Source organism: Lithobates pipiens, unplaced genomic scaffold (assembly GCF_037356315.1).
Source record: "Lithobates pipiens isolate NorthernLeopardFrog02 unplaced genomic scaffold, aLitPip1_a1.2 Scaffold_8, whole genome shotgun sequence".
In the NCBI taxonomy this organism is placed as follows: Eukaryota; Metazoa; Chordata; class Amphibia; order Anura; family Ranidae; genus Lithobates; species Lithobates pipiens.
Window position 1 is genome coordinate 536,685,900 of NW_027507903.1, and position 17,283 is coordinate 536,703,182.

At 41.6% G+C, this 17,283-nt stretch overlaps 1 protein-coding gene and 1 long non-coding RNA gene across 2 annotated transcripts in view; one reads left to right on the plus strand and one right to left on the minus strand.

The window, feature by feature from the left end:
• The window catches only part of LOC143963563 (uncharacterized), a 72,598-nt gene that overhangs the window by 40,236 nt on the left and 15,079 nt on the right, over positions 1-17,283 (minus strand). The gene's annotated exons all lie outside the window — the stretch shown is intronic.
• The window catches only part of SLC20A1 (solute carrier family 20 member 1), a 43,766-nt gene that overhangs the window by 16,096 nt on the left and 10,387 nt on the right, over positions 1-17,283 (plus strand). The window contains 7 exon segments of the mRNA XM_077469597.1: positions 941-1,486; positions 1,489-1,557; positions 1,713-1,853; positions 3,726-3,811; positions 9,733-9,829; positions 14,416-14,535; positions 14,873-15,145. Coding sequence (XP_077325723.1) covers positions 1,213-1,486; positions 1,489-1,557; positions 1,713-1,853; positions 3,726-3,811; positions 9,733-9,829; positions 14,416-14,535; positions 14,873-15,145 — 1,060 coding nt within the window. The 5' untranslated portion in view covers positions 941-1,212.

Sequence of the window (17,283 nt, forward strand, 5' to 3'; positions counted from 1 at the left end):
GGTCTGGGCAGGAAGGTGTTTAAGTGCCCGGTATTGAAGTGGTTAATCTATGGCCTGCTTCAGTTTCTGTTCTCAACCATATTGGAGTGTTACCACTCATCCTGTTTTAATATAAACCAAATAAAAAAAAAAAATCCCACAGTGGACCTTCTAGTAGAGGTCATGCTTCTCCCTCTTCTGGTCTCACAGGAGATACCTTAGAGCAGCGGCAGCCATTGGATCCTGCTGCTGTCCCTCAAATCCTGTGAGGAGGTAGAAGGGGGTGTGGCCAAGCTCAAGGGGTATGCTCTCACAGGTGTCCCCTCCGCACACAGCTTGGCAGAGCCAATGAGAGGCACCAGTGATCTCTTTAGCTGTCGGTAAGGGTTACGTTCTTACCACTGGTCAAAAAATGTAAGGGCGTTTTTTCCACTGACCCCTAATTTATCAATTTTACAAGGATTCCCTGAGACCTGAAGCATTGGTCACATGTTAGAGGTGACTTTTAATGTCCAATGTTGTAGCTTCTACCTCTTTGCTCCTGCAGAGTGATGGCGATTCCCAAATTTATTCAATAAGGGAGCAAAAAAGGCAAGGTAACTGGCAGTTGGCTTTGTTTTGCTGTGTGAAAGACCTAGTAATTGGTCTTTAATTGTAAATGTTAATTGTTTTATTGGTCCTTCTTGTTTTATAGGAAATGGCCTGTTTTTATGGCACTCATCTTGTTCAATTCTGGGATTTGCCTATTGGCATTTTAATGGTATTGAGCCAAATGATGGTTTAATAAAGGAAGTATACACCCAGTTGGCCAAAGTGTCCCTAAATTGCCAATATAAGGTTTTGGGACATTTGTGTGAGCTCATTGAGCATAGTGAGGTGTCTTGCGCATACCCTTCTGTGTTTTAGTCCTTATTTTTAATTTTTATTTTCTCACAATTTGCTTTTCTTATTCTTTTTACAGAATGAAGAGTCTGCCTGCTTCTCTGTTTTGTTCATCATGGAATTTTTCTCATCTCTAACCCACCAGAGCCAAAGGAACTCTAGAAAATCAATTTCCATACGCAGTAAATAGCAAAGACTTTAGTCCGAGACACTCGGCCCTACTCAGTTTACTGCATATTTAATTTTTATAGTAATTTATTGAATTTATTTTCATACCTCACTTTTTCTGTTTACATATTAAGTATTTTATTAGCATTTTTTTTTTATTTGATCATTGAGCCAAAAGTAAATATGGAATCAACAACAATTTTTAGTGTCGTTACCAGTGCAGTTAGCACCCATGCTGGGGACGTGGTGTCTAACAACCTTTGGCTGCTTGTGTTGGGCTTTGTCATAGCCTTTGTGCTGGCTTTCTCGGTTGGTGCCAATGATGTAGCAAACTCCTTTGGCACGGCTGTAGGCTCTGGTGTGGTAACCCTTCGACAAGCTTGTATCCTGGCATCCATCTTTGAAACTGTGGGCTCTGTTTTATTGGGCGCAAAAGTGAGCGAAACCATCCGCAAAGGCTGATTGACGTCACCATGTACAATACCACACAGGATCTGCTAATGGCTGGATCCATCAGTTCTATGTTTGGTGAGTGATATTGAACTATTTATTTATTTATTTTTGTGCTTGGCTTTCAACTTTTATTATGTATATGTAACTTCTAAAATAACTTTTTTGATTAGAATGTCTTCTAACCTGCATTTGAAAAATCTTTTGACTTCTGTTTTTCCAATGTCTTTCAGGTTCTGCTGTGTGGCAGCTTGCTGCTTCATTCTTAAAGTTGCCAATCTCTGGAACACACTGCATTGTAGGAGCCACCATTGGCTTCTCTCTGGTAGCTAAAGGACAAGAAGGTGTTAAGTGGTCTGAGCTGCTTCGTATTGGTAAGTGTGTGTGTGTGTGTGTGTGTGTGTGTGTGTTGGGGGGGGGGGTTCTTCAATTCTGCTGCTGTATTTTGCAGGAAGGGAATTTTGGCCCTAGATTTTGCAGTGCGCTTTTGTTTGTATAATGGATACTGTAGAGGTTTTCCACGTTTCCCCAGAAAGTGGAAATTGGCCTTTTGCTTGAGTTAATAGCCAGTAGCGGGGTCCTATTCAGTCACCTCAAAAGTACTATTGACCCATCCCTTCCACAGCCTTAAGAATGCTCTGGACTATAATGAATATACAATGGGCATGTTGCTTACCTCGGACAGCTAATTTTTATATGGGGGGGGGGTCAGGTTTTGACATGTCCTCTTTAATTTGCTTAGGCCTAGCACTTCAATAGATATTTAAATACTTCTATATACCTTGTATTCTGCTAAAAATGGAGCACACGGTTCTTTTATGAACTGGATGCAGAAATATAAGTGTGTGTGGGTGGCAGACTTGGTAATCTTTATATTTATATATATATATATATATATATATATATATATATATATATATATAATTTATAGCACCGCCATCAGCTGCAGTGCATTACAGTACCATTTTGAATGTCTCCCCCAACGCACTAGGAAAATGTAGCTCTAACAGGCGTACGTTGCAGTGCACCACAATACATGTGTTCTGTGCAGCATCTGAGAAAATGCTGCACATCTGCTTTTTGGTGGTTTCTGTGCATCGGCAGCCCACTTTTTTTTTTTTTTTTTTCTCATTTTATTTTGAGTGGACTGTCTTAAAGTGGTGGTAAAATCTACCTTGTTTTCTTGTACCTACAGGTAAGGCTTACGTGTAGGTACAGTAAATCTAAACATGCACTGTTTAGGAGATAATTACTATAGTAGCAGCCGGTGACGTCACCAGTGCACCGTGCTCTCAATTGACGGTGTGGCTTCCACACACATGCGTGGGAGTGACACTATCATGGCTCGGCCAGTCAAACAGCTGAAGTCCACAAGACTGGGTGAAGATGCAAGACCTGTCAGCAGTGATGGTGTTCTGCTAGAGGGCTTAGTTCTAAGGCAAGTCTTTCATAATTTGCTTGTATGCAATGGGTCCCCAGCTGCTTGCCCCCATAGCAAGCTGTCTCTGAGCCAAGAAGGCAGAGCACTGCTGTTGTGCACATTGGTGGATCGAGATCTGATTCAGGTAAGTATAAGGGGCTGACTGGGGAGGGGCGCTACTTGCAGAAGGTGTGTGGGTTTTTTTTTGGTGTATCTTAATGCAGAAAATGCATGAAGGTAAACTGCCTTCACACCCCTTTTCACGCTGGTGTTTTTCAGGCGCTTTTGGGCTTAAAACTGCACCTTAGAAAACTCTGCAGTCTCAGTGTAAAAGTCAGAATGCTTTCACACTGAGGCGATGCGCTGGCAGGGTGTGGTTTTAAAAAAAAAAAAAAAAAAATTTTTACCCTCTTGGGACAGTGCATGTGATCAGCACAGGGGCCGATCAGCCCTGTCCAGCCAGTGTTCAGGGGTCCTGGATCCTGATAGGACAGCTCGGTGCAGTATGAAAACTCCACCTAAATGCTTTAAAAACCTAATAGCAGTCATAAGACTGCTATATACTGCTGAGTATTTAGCTGTTTATATTTACAAACCGTATTGCATTTTCTGTGTACTGAGACCAGATATAGTCAATGCAGGGTCCTGGGTTTAGTAACTTTTTAAGTACCGATGGTAATAAATGCACTGATTTATAGTAGCTGCAGTTCAGGAGTTCTTCACTTTAGCCTTCTAAACTGATTCAAATAAGAGACCTCTGCTTCACATATTACTCATTTTTTAAATTTTTTACATTGGCATCTGATCCATATATTTCTCCTTCTAGTGTTGTCCTGGTTCATTTCTCCGCTGCTATCTGGAATCATGTCTGCTCTTCTCTTCTTCCTTGTGAGAATGTTCATCCTGCGCAAGGTAAGAATTCTCTTTTTAATGCCTTCAGCCAGGCATATCGGTTTTGCATCTTGTATACTACTGTCATATGAAACATAATTGTGCCTTTAATGACCATAGTATAGATTTAAACTTTTGCTCCAAAGGTGTCATAGTCCATTTTAAAGTCCCCTTTGTGTGTGTTTTTGTGTGTGGTGTTTTTTTTTTTTTATGCACAGGAGAATAAAAAGTAATTTTCCCTGAGACTGGCTAGTGAGATTTTATATATATATATATATATATATATATATATATATATATATATATATATATATATATATATATATATATATATATATATTTCTCAAGTTATTTTCCTGCCAAAAGATTTGTAATTGTGCTGAGCTAGTCGTGTTAAACCGCGTACACACGTAGCCGTCTGTCCGACGTACTTAGTCTGGCGGACTATATATATATATATATATATATATATATATATATATATATATATATATATATATATATATATATATATATATATATATATATATATATATTATATAAATTTTTTTTTTTTTTTTTTTTTTTTTTCTTTTTCTGTATGTTTACTCTGGTCAGGTAAATCTGTCACTGACTGGTTCAGTTCTGGCTTGCTCTTTCTGTAGATGCATTTCCTTTTGCCCTCCGAAATACCCAGTGCTTTGGGTATGGGGGAGCATGGAATCTTCTAAAATTATTATGTATTGTCCGCATCTGAGCAGCAGGCATGAGCACTGTGATAGGTGCAGAGGAAAGGTCCCTAGCCCTTTGCTGGCACATAGATTTTTTTTTTTTTTTAATCCCAGCGTCGACTCCCGCACTGGCCTAACACTTTGCTCTGGAAACTGGACAGGTCAGTGAAGCTTTGAAAAGCTAATTGAAATATGGGGTCTACTAAGAGAAACCAAAAATTAATGTATTGCAGCTTGCCAATCTTTAGATGTGGGTACATTTTTAGTTTTCTGTGTGGTGTTACCTCCTCAATTTCATCTGGTGATCTGGCAAGTAACAAATCACCTGTATTAGTGCCTCCACTCTGACAATGCTGCTCCCTGTGCTCCTTCATCTAGTCTGTGAGGAGAGGTGTTAGATGTACTAGCAGATACACTAGTAAATTGAAGCCAAATGCCAGCTCTCGCTACAGTTACAAATGCAGTTTCTTTTTTAGGATAAGTTTTACATAAAAGATCGTTGTAAGCACCCCTGTCAGTGGCAAATAGTGTCTTCACACTTTAACTGCTACATTCTACTTTTCTGTTTGGAAAGTCTTGTCAGATCAACGGATGAAGATAAAGGGTGCCTAATAGATGCAATTATAGCATTATTATTTTATTTAAGATTTGGTAAGCTGCAATAAATGATTGCTTTTGGATTTATTAGCACCTTAGAAAATCATTAGAATGACCAGACTTGATGTGCAAATCTGATATACTTCAGCTTATTACACATACTTGATCACAATTCCAAGCAGTCTTTTAGGAAGAACAAACTGCCTTTTGTTAACCATCTTGTCTGTGTGAAACTTTAAAGAGGAAGTAAACCCTGATGGGTTTACTTCCTTTCATTCCCTGCAAAGGCAAAGCATAATGGACTACTGTGCATCGCATACTAGTCCATTATGTGTCACTTACCTGACACAGGAGCCAGCGATGTCACCGCTGTCCCCTGTAGTCCGGCGCATCCATCTTTTCGGTGGGGTCTCGCAGCTCCGCCACTGTCATTCGGCGGAGCCGCGATGACGTCACTCCCGCGCATGCGCACGGGAGCCGACACGCGCGGCAGCTCCATTGTTGGAAATGCTGCGCTCAGTGCGCCTGCGCGCCGCTATCTACGGCGCATGTGCCGTAGACAGCGGTGCCTGTCTTCGGGCAAATATCTCCTAAACCGTATAGGTTTAGGAGATATTTCTTGGACCTACAGGTAAGCCTAGCTTAAGGCTTACCTGTAGGTCAAAGTGGTTTGTAAGGGTTTACAACCACTTTTATGGTCATTTTGCATGCAAAAAAAAAGCGGCATGTAAATGTTCTTCTGCTGTAATATTTACTAGAAAAGCTTTAGCAGAGGACTACAATATTAAATAGGTTGTAAAGTCAGAAGGGGTGTTTTTGTTTGTGTGTGTTTTTTTTTTTTTTTTTTTTTTTTTTTTGCGGCAGCAGCCCCCCTAATACTTTCCTGAGCTCCCTCTATCTCTATCTCCAAGTCTATCGGCTAAGACAGCAGTGGTCCCATTGGCAGCAGCAGGAGCCAATCAGAGAGGGGGGGGGGGGGTAAGGCCAGGCTGCAGCTCCGTGTCTGAATGGACACGGAGTGTTGTGACTGCTCGGTTTCCACCATGGCAAGCTGCTTGTGGGGACACACGAAAAGGAGGTCACTTTAAAGCACATCTACAGCTTTTTAGTGGCGATTAAATATTTGGACCAAGTTAACTATTTACTTTGCTAAGACAAGCAGTGACTCTCGGCTCTGAACTGTATGCAGCCTCAGCTACATACAGTGTGTATAAAGTGCTGTATTTCAGTAGTGGGATGGCACAAAATTGAGTTGGGTGAAGTACTAGTCAGCCATTCAGTGAAAGCTTTGTATTTTTGGTATACAAAACTTGCTCTGGCTGAGGCTTCATCTACCTTCCTCTCCACCCCAGCCAAGGAAGCTTTGTATTCAGAAAGTACAAAGCTTCCTGTGAATGGCTCAGCAGAGCTCTGTTTGTTTTCTTCTGGGTGTGGAATGTGGGGAAGTCCCCTACTGGCTGTAAACAGGCAGAGCTTTCCCCAAGAGCCACAGGTGCGAGTAGTTCATTCTGCTCACCTCTTCAATTTCTATCAGTGAGGAGCAGCCCTGTTAAATTGGTGCACAAAATGGGGTTTTTAACAGAATATCAACCCCAAAGTAATGCCCAAACAGCCCAGGTCACTGCAAGATGGCACTTTGGTCTGTTAGTCAGATTTTTGGGACTGCGTTTAGTGATGAGGCCACATTACAATGAATTATGATTTAGTGTTTTGGGTCAGGTCGGCGTTACAGCCTTGTAATGCTTGCATGGTAACCTGTCCTACCTCCTTTCTTTATTTTAATTTTTTTTATTTAACCTCTAGAGATCCGCGCTATAGCCGAATGACTGCTACAGCGCGGACCTGCATTGCCGGGACGACATCTATTGACGTCCTCCTGTGCACAAGCGGCCTGCGCACCCCCTGAAGGGTGCACGTGTCGCGATCAGTGAGTCTTGAGACTCGATCACAGATCCCTTTACCACGTGATCAGCTGTTAGCCAATGACAGCTGATCACGTGATGTCAACCTAGCCGGTCAGCGGCGGCAGTGAGCGGGACATTAGTCCCGATCACTGCAATGTGCCTGGACAGTGCTGCTGCACATCAGTGCCCCCTATCAGTGGGTACCGATCACTATTTTTAGCAGTGCTTTACCGACGTTTCTGCGGCCGCTAGCGGGGTTTTTTTTTTTTTTTTTCTCGCTAATGGCTGAAAAAGGGTTAAGTGCCACCGCAGCAGCGCTTTGGCGGAGCTTCCCATTGATTTCAATAGGCAGGGGTTTCTCAACCCCCCCCCCCCCCCCCCCCCCCCAAATTGTACTTGCCGACACTCGCTGTAGTAGTTGGCACTTCTAGGTCCTAATCTGTCCTGTGTAAGCTTCTTTCCCTCTGCACAATGACCATAGGGGTTTGCTCACTCCGCATTGCCACCATAGATGGAACAATCTCCTCAGATGGTATGTACACACTGAATGAATTTCCTGGCAAGGCAAGATGAAACCCTGGAATGCTTGCATAGGACAACTTGTTTATGATGTCTACATTATTTGGTGTATAAATTGGCACGCAAGCAAAATATAAACCATGTGTTTGAGAGGGGGAGATTTCTCCTCGCTTGTGCAACACTTAAACCTAGTGCACAGCGGTCCCACTTCTGCACCAGATGGAACAATATAGGGGCTAACAAGGATCCCCCCTCTTAACTTGGATCATTTTGGGAGAACCTGTTCCCACCTCTTTTGCACTTTGATGCCGCTGGAAGTTACCACTTCATTTTAAAGAATGCGGGGTACCAGAACCCCTTCCTATGCCGTCTCTGGCTACTACATGATATCTGGGGCCTCTATGCTAGACTGCAGGCATATACATAGATTGAAGTGTCTTCCTGAATTGAAAACTGGTTACTTTATTCTATTTATTTGGAAAAACATTCTCTGGTTATCTTCCCTCTTCCCTTTGGTACATTTCTCTTGGGGCATACCCATGAAAAAACAAAATTGTTAAAGCCACTGAAGAAGCGTTCAAAACGCGAAACATGTAGAGCGCCACAACATATTTAAGTTTTTTTTTTTTTTTTTTTTTTTTTTTTTTTTAGTTTCATACCTGATATCCTGTCTCATTTACTCCCTTGTATGAATGTATAAGCTCTAAAAAAAAAAAATGTGGATACTTATATGGAAATTAATATAAACTGTGTAGACTGTATAATCTTGACAGGATATTTAGTTAAGACTTGATGTGTTTTTCCCTTGTTTTGTTTTTCATTAAAAACTTTTTAAAAATAGTTTTGAATATATTTAATTTTGCCTAAAAAGTCCAAACAGAACCAACACTTCTCTTTGAGGTCTTTTGTGTGTAGGTTTTTTTTTATTCTCCCCCCCCCCCCCCCCCCCCCCTTTTTTCCTTTTCCCTAATATATTTTTTCGAAGTTACGATTTGGACGTGGCAATTGGTTTTTTGTTTAGTGTATCCACAGATACCACCCTGTGATAGATACACTGTACTTGTAACTGAAAATGCCACTTACAGCTATATAAAGGTTCCACAGTCCTAGTCCAGTTGCCCTTTTTTAAGCTTCCTAAAGTTGAGAAATCCTTGTTTCTGGATACAGAAAAGTGAACAAGTGTTAGTTTGTTTGTAATTTTGCCTTACTGCTTGGTGCATTGGGCTAGTCTGAGTGGAGACAGGGTTGCAGTGAATGTCTTTGTGTATTTGGTTCTTTATATGGTCCTGCCTGCTACTTCTGCTGAACTCCCTGTTGGGAGATATCTCCCTTCTATCGCTGTTTCTTATTCTGTAAAATACTTCATGCTATGAGTGGGCATAAAACCGTCAAATGCTGCAGCTTGTGATGCCATGATCAAGCTCAATATCACATGGGTAGCCCGTTCCTTCTGTTATGTCTGAGCCCCATTTCAGTTTGTCCGTCATGGCCATAAGAAGCTGGGGTTTGAAGTATTATTGAAATTTTTTTTTTTTAAATACTTTAGTTGCACTGGGCTGGTGAAATTGGTTTTGTCCAAAAAAAAACAAAATTGTTGTTGCCTGCCATTCATTATTTTGTCCCGCATGTCCAATGCACCTCCTACCTCGCTGACCCACGTAGACAGTTGGTAAATGCTGGCGTTTTTAGGGCCTCAATGTAGTTTTGGTGGGCCAAAATCGAATCCAGGGGTGGCTACAAAAAGAATCCCTAGACGAGTATGGGTCATTATCAAGGTGAAGATGCTCTTGCAGCCTACAACTTTCTGTGGCAGCTGCAATATTTTTCTCTTCGCGCCCCCCCCCCCCCCCCTTCTTTTTTTTTTTATTTTTTTTATTTTTTTATATACCCCCTCTGCTATAAATGTATGTATACAGACTGTAAATTTTAAGATGGGCACCTGATGCTTCCATCAGTCAATTATACTGTCTGCATTTTGCACCGCTCCAATGCACTTTGCAATATGGCACAGTACAGATTTGCATAGCATGCACATTTTTCTTAAGTTCTGAGTAGAGTACAATCCCTCCCATACCTGGCATATGTACATGGTGCAGTGTAAAGGAAGAATATTCAACTTTTCCATGCTCTGGAGATGTTTAGTTTTAATTGTGGTGTGTTTTTTTTTTTTTTTTTTTTATTTCCCCCCCCCCCCCCCCCCCCCCCCTTGCAGGCTGACCCTGTACCCAATGGACTGCGAGCTCTGCCTGTCTTCTATGCCTGCACAATTGGAATAAACCTTTTCTCCATCATGTATTCAGGCGCTCCACGTGAGTAAACCTTTTTTATTGTAAGATGTTGGTCTATTTAGCTCTAGCTTGTACTTTAGAGCCCAGCATTAAACCCAAAATGTACTACTTTTTTACTTTACAGGACTGAAATCTTCTAGAAGTCTGCTGGCCTGTACCCGTTAAAGAAGGCTGCAGGCTAGTGTATGCTGACATTTCTAACCTAACTAGTTAACCAACATGGCTAAATCCCTACAGCCCTTTCCTCCCAAATCCTCCAGCAGTTATGCTATTCTCCCCACTACTTCCCCTTCAGCATTGTCGGCGGCTATGAAGAAATGCAGAAGAATCTTATTTTCACACTTATTTCCTTCCTGTCATTTCTACAAGGCACTACCATATAGTTTACTTTGCCAAACGTCACCATTAAAATCCAATGCCCTAGGACTTGGAACAAGGGTCATCAGGTTTTCTTGCACTTAACTGCTTCCATGCTGCATACACCTTGAGTAACTCATGACTAGCTGATCAATGTTGAATGCATTGTCCATGGTCCGTCAGGAACCTTTGCAGAAATGGTAGTTGTATATTGTACATTTGATCCAGTCTACAGCTCAACTATAAAGAGAGCAAAAGCATACAGCTTTTTTTTTTTTTTTTTTTGCCTGAACTGCCCTTTTATTTTTTGTTAATACGTAGACTGCTAGGCTGCAGTAATACTGGGATCAGCAATCTCTTGGCATTATTTAGGGAGACAGTAGCTCTACACAGCTCAGTTTATCTGACTGAATAAATAGGTTTATTATCTACTGTTCTGAAATGCAAAGTGCGGCTGTTTAGTTCTGGGTTACCAGTAGTAGAAAAGATTCTGAAGCCATAATGCCCTCCTAATTGTCTAACTGTTCATGGTGTTTTTGCCATTCAGAACATGATCTGCTGCTTCCATTTGTAGTCATGATGGCTTGGCAAGCTGCATGCCAGCTCATTAATAATATATAATTTAGTTTTTTATAATTATTTTTTTTACCCTACATAATCTCCATAGAAGTGGATGGATTCAGGAGCCAGTCTAAGGATCAGGCATGACAGTGAGGAAGCTTATAATGCCACTGATGGCAATAGAAAAAATGCCACAATGCTAGGTATATTCCTTTGGCACATTAGCTTCCTGGCTCCTAGGATTTGTTCACCCTGGAGTAGAGGAAATGTGTCTCTACATCGTTTTTAGAGGTCTTGTAACGCAAGTCCTCTAGCTGCCAAGTGGTAGCTCATCAGCTGCCTTTTGCTGCATTTTCATCTTCATGTTTGGATAACAGGTTAGTAAATGAATTCTGGGATATGTCATCAATTGATGACATTAGATGCTAATGCTTAGCATGTTCTTAAACCTCATTGTATTTGTAAGAAGCAGAAGTGTATTGGTGCAAATCTCCACTTTAGATTAAATATCTGTAGAATCTTTCTGAGTTGATGGCTGGGAGTTCAGTTCTCACAATCTGTGTGGGGGTACCCAATTTACCAAGGTTTTATTTTTTTGTGTGTGTGCTTTTTACACCAATGGGAGTTAAAGTTCAACTCTGGGACATGGGAGGGGGGGGGGAAATGTGCCCTTGCAGTGGGGATCCCCTTCCCTCATTGTAAGGTTTAAATGTTAAAGGAAGTCCAGCCTAAGCCTGTTTGACTAAAGTCCGCTCTCTGGTGTCACAGAATACAGTCCAGGCACCGTGTCGTCGCAACAATCTTGATCCGCCAGGTGCCTGGACTGATGCTTGTTTCAGCGAGCCGCTGAGAGGGCCTCTCCACAGCTCGGCCCTCCAGTGAGCACAGGAGAGGGCAGGGCAGAGAGCTGTGACAAGCGAGCCATCGGCAGTGTTCGATCGCTCGGAGGTGCCAGGGGACAGATGCTGCATCCACTTTGGTAAGTTAGAGTCTGGGGGGACCCAAAAAACATACTTCTCTTTTAAAGTGATTGTAAACCTTCAGAGTGGCCCTGAACACCAACTTCTGGGGCCCATGGGCGGCTCCTCCTCGCATCAGATGACCCCCTAGGAGAAGCTCTCTCCCTGGGGGTTACCATACAGGCGTGTTTCCAAGTCCAGCATTTGCGTCCATAGATATGAATGCCGAACTCAACAGCATCACTCTTCTGTGGCATAATGGGTGGAGACTTTATATATGCAGCCACTTTATTTTTAAAACAAAATGTCAAGAATGGCCTAATTGTGTATTGCGACTTGCCTTAAAGCACTGGTCTACCTTCTGCCTGCTTTACATGCTACATCTACATTTACACAGTGGCTGAAAAACAAAATGCTGTAGAATTTTTAGTTTAAAGCTCTGTCCTTAAGTTACACTGGCAGCTCATGTGATTATACACCCCCCAATGCAGTCAGCTGTATTAGCGAAGGTGTATCAATTTTAAGAGTGCTAGTCATGTGCAGGCACGCACTGATCTCATGTGTTTGCATATCGGATGCCTTGCACCTATTAGTTTACATTTGTTCTGCAACATTGAGTACGTGAGGAGATTCAGCTGCTAATCGCCAATAGTTGCTTCTTCCTGGTTCCTCCTTTTTTTTTTTTTTTATTTATTTTTTTTTTTTCTTTAAAAACTGGTCAAGGTTGGATATCCATACAATTTATGGTGCAAGCCAGCCAATTGGGACCCCCCCCAAAAGTACAATGAATGCCCATGTTTTCTCAAATTTTTAGATTGTTTAGCCTGGTATAGTTGCAATTTTATTTCTATAATTTTTAAAGTATTGTTTGAAACCTAAAGAAGAACTAAAGGGATCAAAATGCAACTTTCCTCCATGGTCCTGTTCCTCGCTGGCATCTTCTCCTAGGTGCAAGTCATATCTACAATAAAATCCAGCCTGCCCTCTGATCACAGCAGAACTTTAGTTCCACTTTAAATGGTCAGTCTGGAGTTTTACGAGCTGCTGTCCAATAATTGCAAATCACTAGCAACCAGTTTGAATTTACCAATACGTACAGTTAAAGGGAATATGTATTGTGGGGGAAATGTATCCTGACCTTTGCCGTGTTGCTCTAAATACCGTAATACCTTTCTAAGCTGCTTGCCTGGAAAAGGGATGCAAATTGGAAGCCCTAACACTTTATATGCAAAATGTGTGTGGGTCCCCCTCGGTCTGCTGTACCTGAGGCCGGCAATCACCCGCAAGGAGACATTGGGTTGCCGCTTTACCAGTCTGGGGATTTGACATCCATGTGGCTTTCTCTCTTCTCACCCGCTGACAAGATGGGCTAGGCAGGTGTTGATTGGTCTGCACCAACCAGTTAGAATGCCTCCTACGTACCCTTTACAGGGTACGTTTAGGAGATTGGGCCACGGATTTCAAATCACCAGACTTGGGAAGCAGCGACCCGATATCTGTCTCCTAGTGGGTGATCGCCAGCCTCAGGTACAGTGGGACTGGGGGTCCAGTGTAGGTACAACTTACAGATGTTTTGTAAAAGTTAACTTGCACTTTTAAAGTAGGACTAAAATTTGAGCCGGGGAGGATTATAAACCTTACATATTTTGCCATCTGTGTCCCATCATGGGGATTGCCCTTTTTTATTTTCAGTCCCACAATAACCAAGAGGTCGGAGGAAAGCCTTTCAACGTGAGGGAACTCCTGGTTGTCTCTAGTGTCTCCATTGGAAGACAACCCAACATTTTTGGCTTTTTTTTTTTTATTATTATTTTATTTATTTTTATTTTTGTTCCTTCCAGTAATAACGGTAAACATGGAAAAAGAGAATTCCTTCCTTCCTAGGGTACAGATTTTAATAATCAAAGCATACGTGTTCTAATCTCTCTCCACTCTTTCCACAACTGAAGAGAAGTTTTTTGCCTCCTAGTTATACATTAACGTATTAATGGAGGGAACTAGCAATGTCAGAAAGTTTAGTAAAGGTAGCTCCCATGTTCTGCTGCCTGCTCTTGTTGCTGAGTAATTTAAGTTTCTAAATTTTGATCTCTTTACCTAGAAGTCCAAAACCCTTTTATTGTGTCCTGTTCACACTTGCCTGCACACTAAACTGTAGATTTAGTGTGCGGACAGCATTGAATCGCACGCGTGTGCGTGTGGAAAATATGTGAAGTGATGCTTCATGTCGGCGCACAGTAGTGCACTGCAGTTGCTGTGTGGTGACATGAAGAGAGGGGCAATATTACAAAAACATGCTGCATAATGGCACTCTGCTATGGAGTGCAGAGAAATACCACCTTCTAGTGTGAACATGACATCAATTTATTTTTTTATTTCTTTTTTTTTCCTCTATGTCCCTGCAGTTACCTGCATCTATTAGGAAAAATGCAGGTAACTGCTCATGGAGTGAATGGGCCCTAAAGAAAACTCTTCTGAAATTACAAACTAAAGTTTTTAATATGGTTGAAAGTTTCTGCCACCACGTAATTGCTTATGTAACTGCTATAGATGAGAAAATTCAGTTTGCCTCCTTGTTAATAGTGTTACAATATGAAGGAACTCCGAATCTACAAGTTTTTAGTTTTGTGTGTCACTTATGTGATGGCTTTGGCTGGACCTACAAGCTGACCCTCGTGGATGAAGCTGCAGAATTCTTTCATATGTATGTTTATATTTGTTTTTCTCTTCCAGTTCTTGGATTTGACAAAGTTCCTCTGTGGGGCATCATTCTCGTCTCTGTGGGATGTGCTGTTATCTGTGCTGTGATAGTCTGGTTCGTGATTTGTCCCAGGATGAAGAAGAAAATAGAACGTGAGTGTCTCATGTCTCTTCCATTTTTATTTTAGAGGCTTTGGTAAAAATAGATATGGTGTAAAGTCAGATGCGAATGTGTTGGAAGTCTGAAATTGGTTCAGACGTGTTAAATTCTGAATTGTCTTGTCACAACCTGAAGTCCTGTACAATGTATTATATAACCATCGGCATAGGAAGAATGCATATGGACTTGCGAGCCACTCCTCATGACTTGCTGTCCAACCCCCCCCCCCCCCCCCCCCATCCTTGGGCATAGCTATAGAAAGATGCCCTTTTTGAAGTTTTATTGGTTTGAAATGTTTCAAAGGTTTAATCCCTTCTGCTCTTCCAACAGGTGAAATCAAGTCCAGCCCCTCAGAATCTCCACTGATGGAAAAGAACAGAGATCACAGCCATATCTTAAAACCAGATCAAGAGGTGAAGCTGCCACTTGGCAGTGGTGTCCCAGCAGAGACTAAGGTGCCCATTCTAGACATGGTATCAGTGCCTATTCCCTCCCGGGCAGTAGAGGAACGTACTGTGACCTTCAAGATGGGTGATGGAGATGATGTGTCGGATAGAGAGAAGAGTCAAAGTATGGAGACCAACATTGACCAGCCAATAAGTGGTGAGTATAGTTGTGTTCAAGTTTTATATTACATTTGCTGAGGTTTTGGCACCGATGTGTCCCATATTACACAAGTAACGTGTGTGTGTGTGTGTGTGTGTGTGGGGGGGGGGGGGGGGTCCTGCACTATGCAAACGCTTGGGGCTCATCGGCTGCCTTGTGATTATCATCTTTTTTTTTTTTTTTTTTTTTTTTTTTTTTTTATATATATATTAAAAAAAAAATCCAGGCCTTTTAAATTGCAATCTGTTAACATGAGCAGCCAAGTTTACAATGGCCACTTTTTTAGGACCTGATTGGAAGGTCAGATCTGGCCAAAAAATAACTAAAGGGCATCGGTCCTCTTCCATTTGGGCAGTGGATTGTCTGATGCAAATTTACAGCGGAGTCCATTACCTCCTGGCCACCTATAGCGAAGAGTGGGTTCTGACAGTAGCCACGCTGCAGAAACTGAGCGGACATGGATGTGTCATCTACCAGCTCTGCTGTAAGCTGATCAGAATGGAATCTGCCCCATGTAAAAGGAGCCTAACTGTTTAAACAATACAAGACTGATTAAAGTCTCTTTGTATGTATGTATGTATGTTATATTATTCATGTATTGAATGCTTTTCTTTGCATAAACATTCTGCTTGCCCATCCCTTCAAGCTGCGTATAAACTTGTAATGTGAAGCCTAGGCACGTGGCCTTTGAGCAAATATTTGCAAGTATAACTACATGCTGCTTGTCGTGTACTAGCCAGTCCATAACGTTCATGTTTACTTGTTTTACCATAACACGAGAGGCAGTTAAAATACTCGTATTTTATCTAAATGGCCACCAGACCTCCTTGCAGTAAATGTTGTAGAAGAAAAGCCCAACCATAACATTTAAAAATGTCCCCTTGCCTGTCCTGAGCTGTTTGGGGGAGGGGGGGGGGGGGAATCTATACCTTCCTGTTTCCAATCCATTTGGGTCCAGCCCTGTGATCACTGACACAGGGGGACTAGGATTGCGGGAACAGCTGAGGAAATGCGGTTAACAGGTGGGCTATTATGGTTGACATCATGGCTTCTGGAAACTCAGAGCCATTGAGTGTCCCTTAAACAGAGCTGCAGGATCAAGTGGTGCAAGCAGAACAAACATGGGCAGCTATACAGGGTAGACAAGATGTGGCGTAGGGCTGCAACTAACTATTATTTTCATAATCTGTTAGTTGGCCAATTTTAGAATTATTATTATTATTTTTATTTTTTTTATAGTACAAAAAAAATCGGATCACTACTGTAAACACTACTCCTCTAGCAGAAAATGTTAGTTCCCTCTGATGTGCAGGAAATTGTTTGGTAGCCTCTGCTAAAGGTTAGGAACAGATGGTTCAAATAGAGGTGCCTTCAAAGACAGGCATGTGGAATATTCACTTTTTCAGATCAATGTTTTATATTTAACTTTTAGGTAAAAGGTTAATACAAGGAAACCAATTCTGCTCTGTACTGATTAACCACCTGTTGTCCAGGGCAATTTTTTATTTTTCACACCTGTTAAAATCCACATTTCTTGCAAGAACAAATAGGCCCTGTAGAATAAAATGGTGGCTGTTGCAGTTTTGCTACGATATTTGTGCAGCCTTTTTATCAATTTTAATTTCTTTTTAGGAAAAAACACATTGAAATGAGTTTTGGCACAAACAAAATGGAATACCCTAATCCCTTTTTTTTTTTTTTTTTTTTTTTTTTTCCCCCATCTCTCTAAATGATTGAGTAAATGGCTACCAAACATGTCAGGACTCAAAATGGCATACACCCAAGAAATGGAGACAATCTACAGTACTTTTTTAAAACTTTGTATTTTTGTCTGCAGAATATCCCTTTGGGGTTAGCTGGGAATGTCAAATGCAGCTTTGGTTCCAGCATTGTTTGAGGAACAATTGCAACTAATATAGCCATAGCACTACTGGGGCAAAAGGACAATTTTGTTAAAGGACAGCTGGGCATAGAACTACTGGGGCAAACAACCGATTTTATTAAAGGGCAGCTGGCTCTTGCCTTTTGCTGTATTGTATTCCTAAGTGTCACACACATTCAGGCTAATCATGTGACCAGAGAACAGCTGAATTGATAAGGTGACATTGTTGCCTTTCACCTACTACCTATAATGT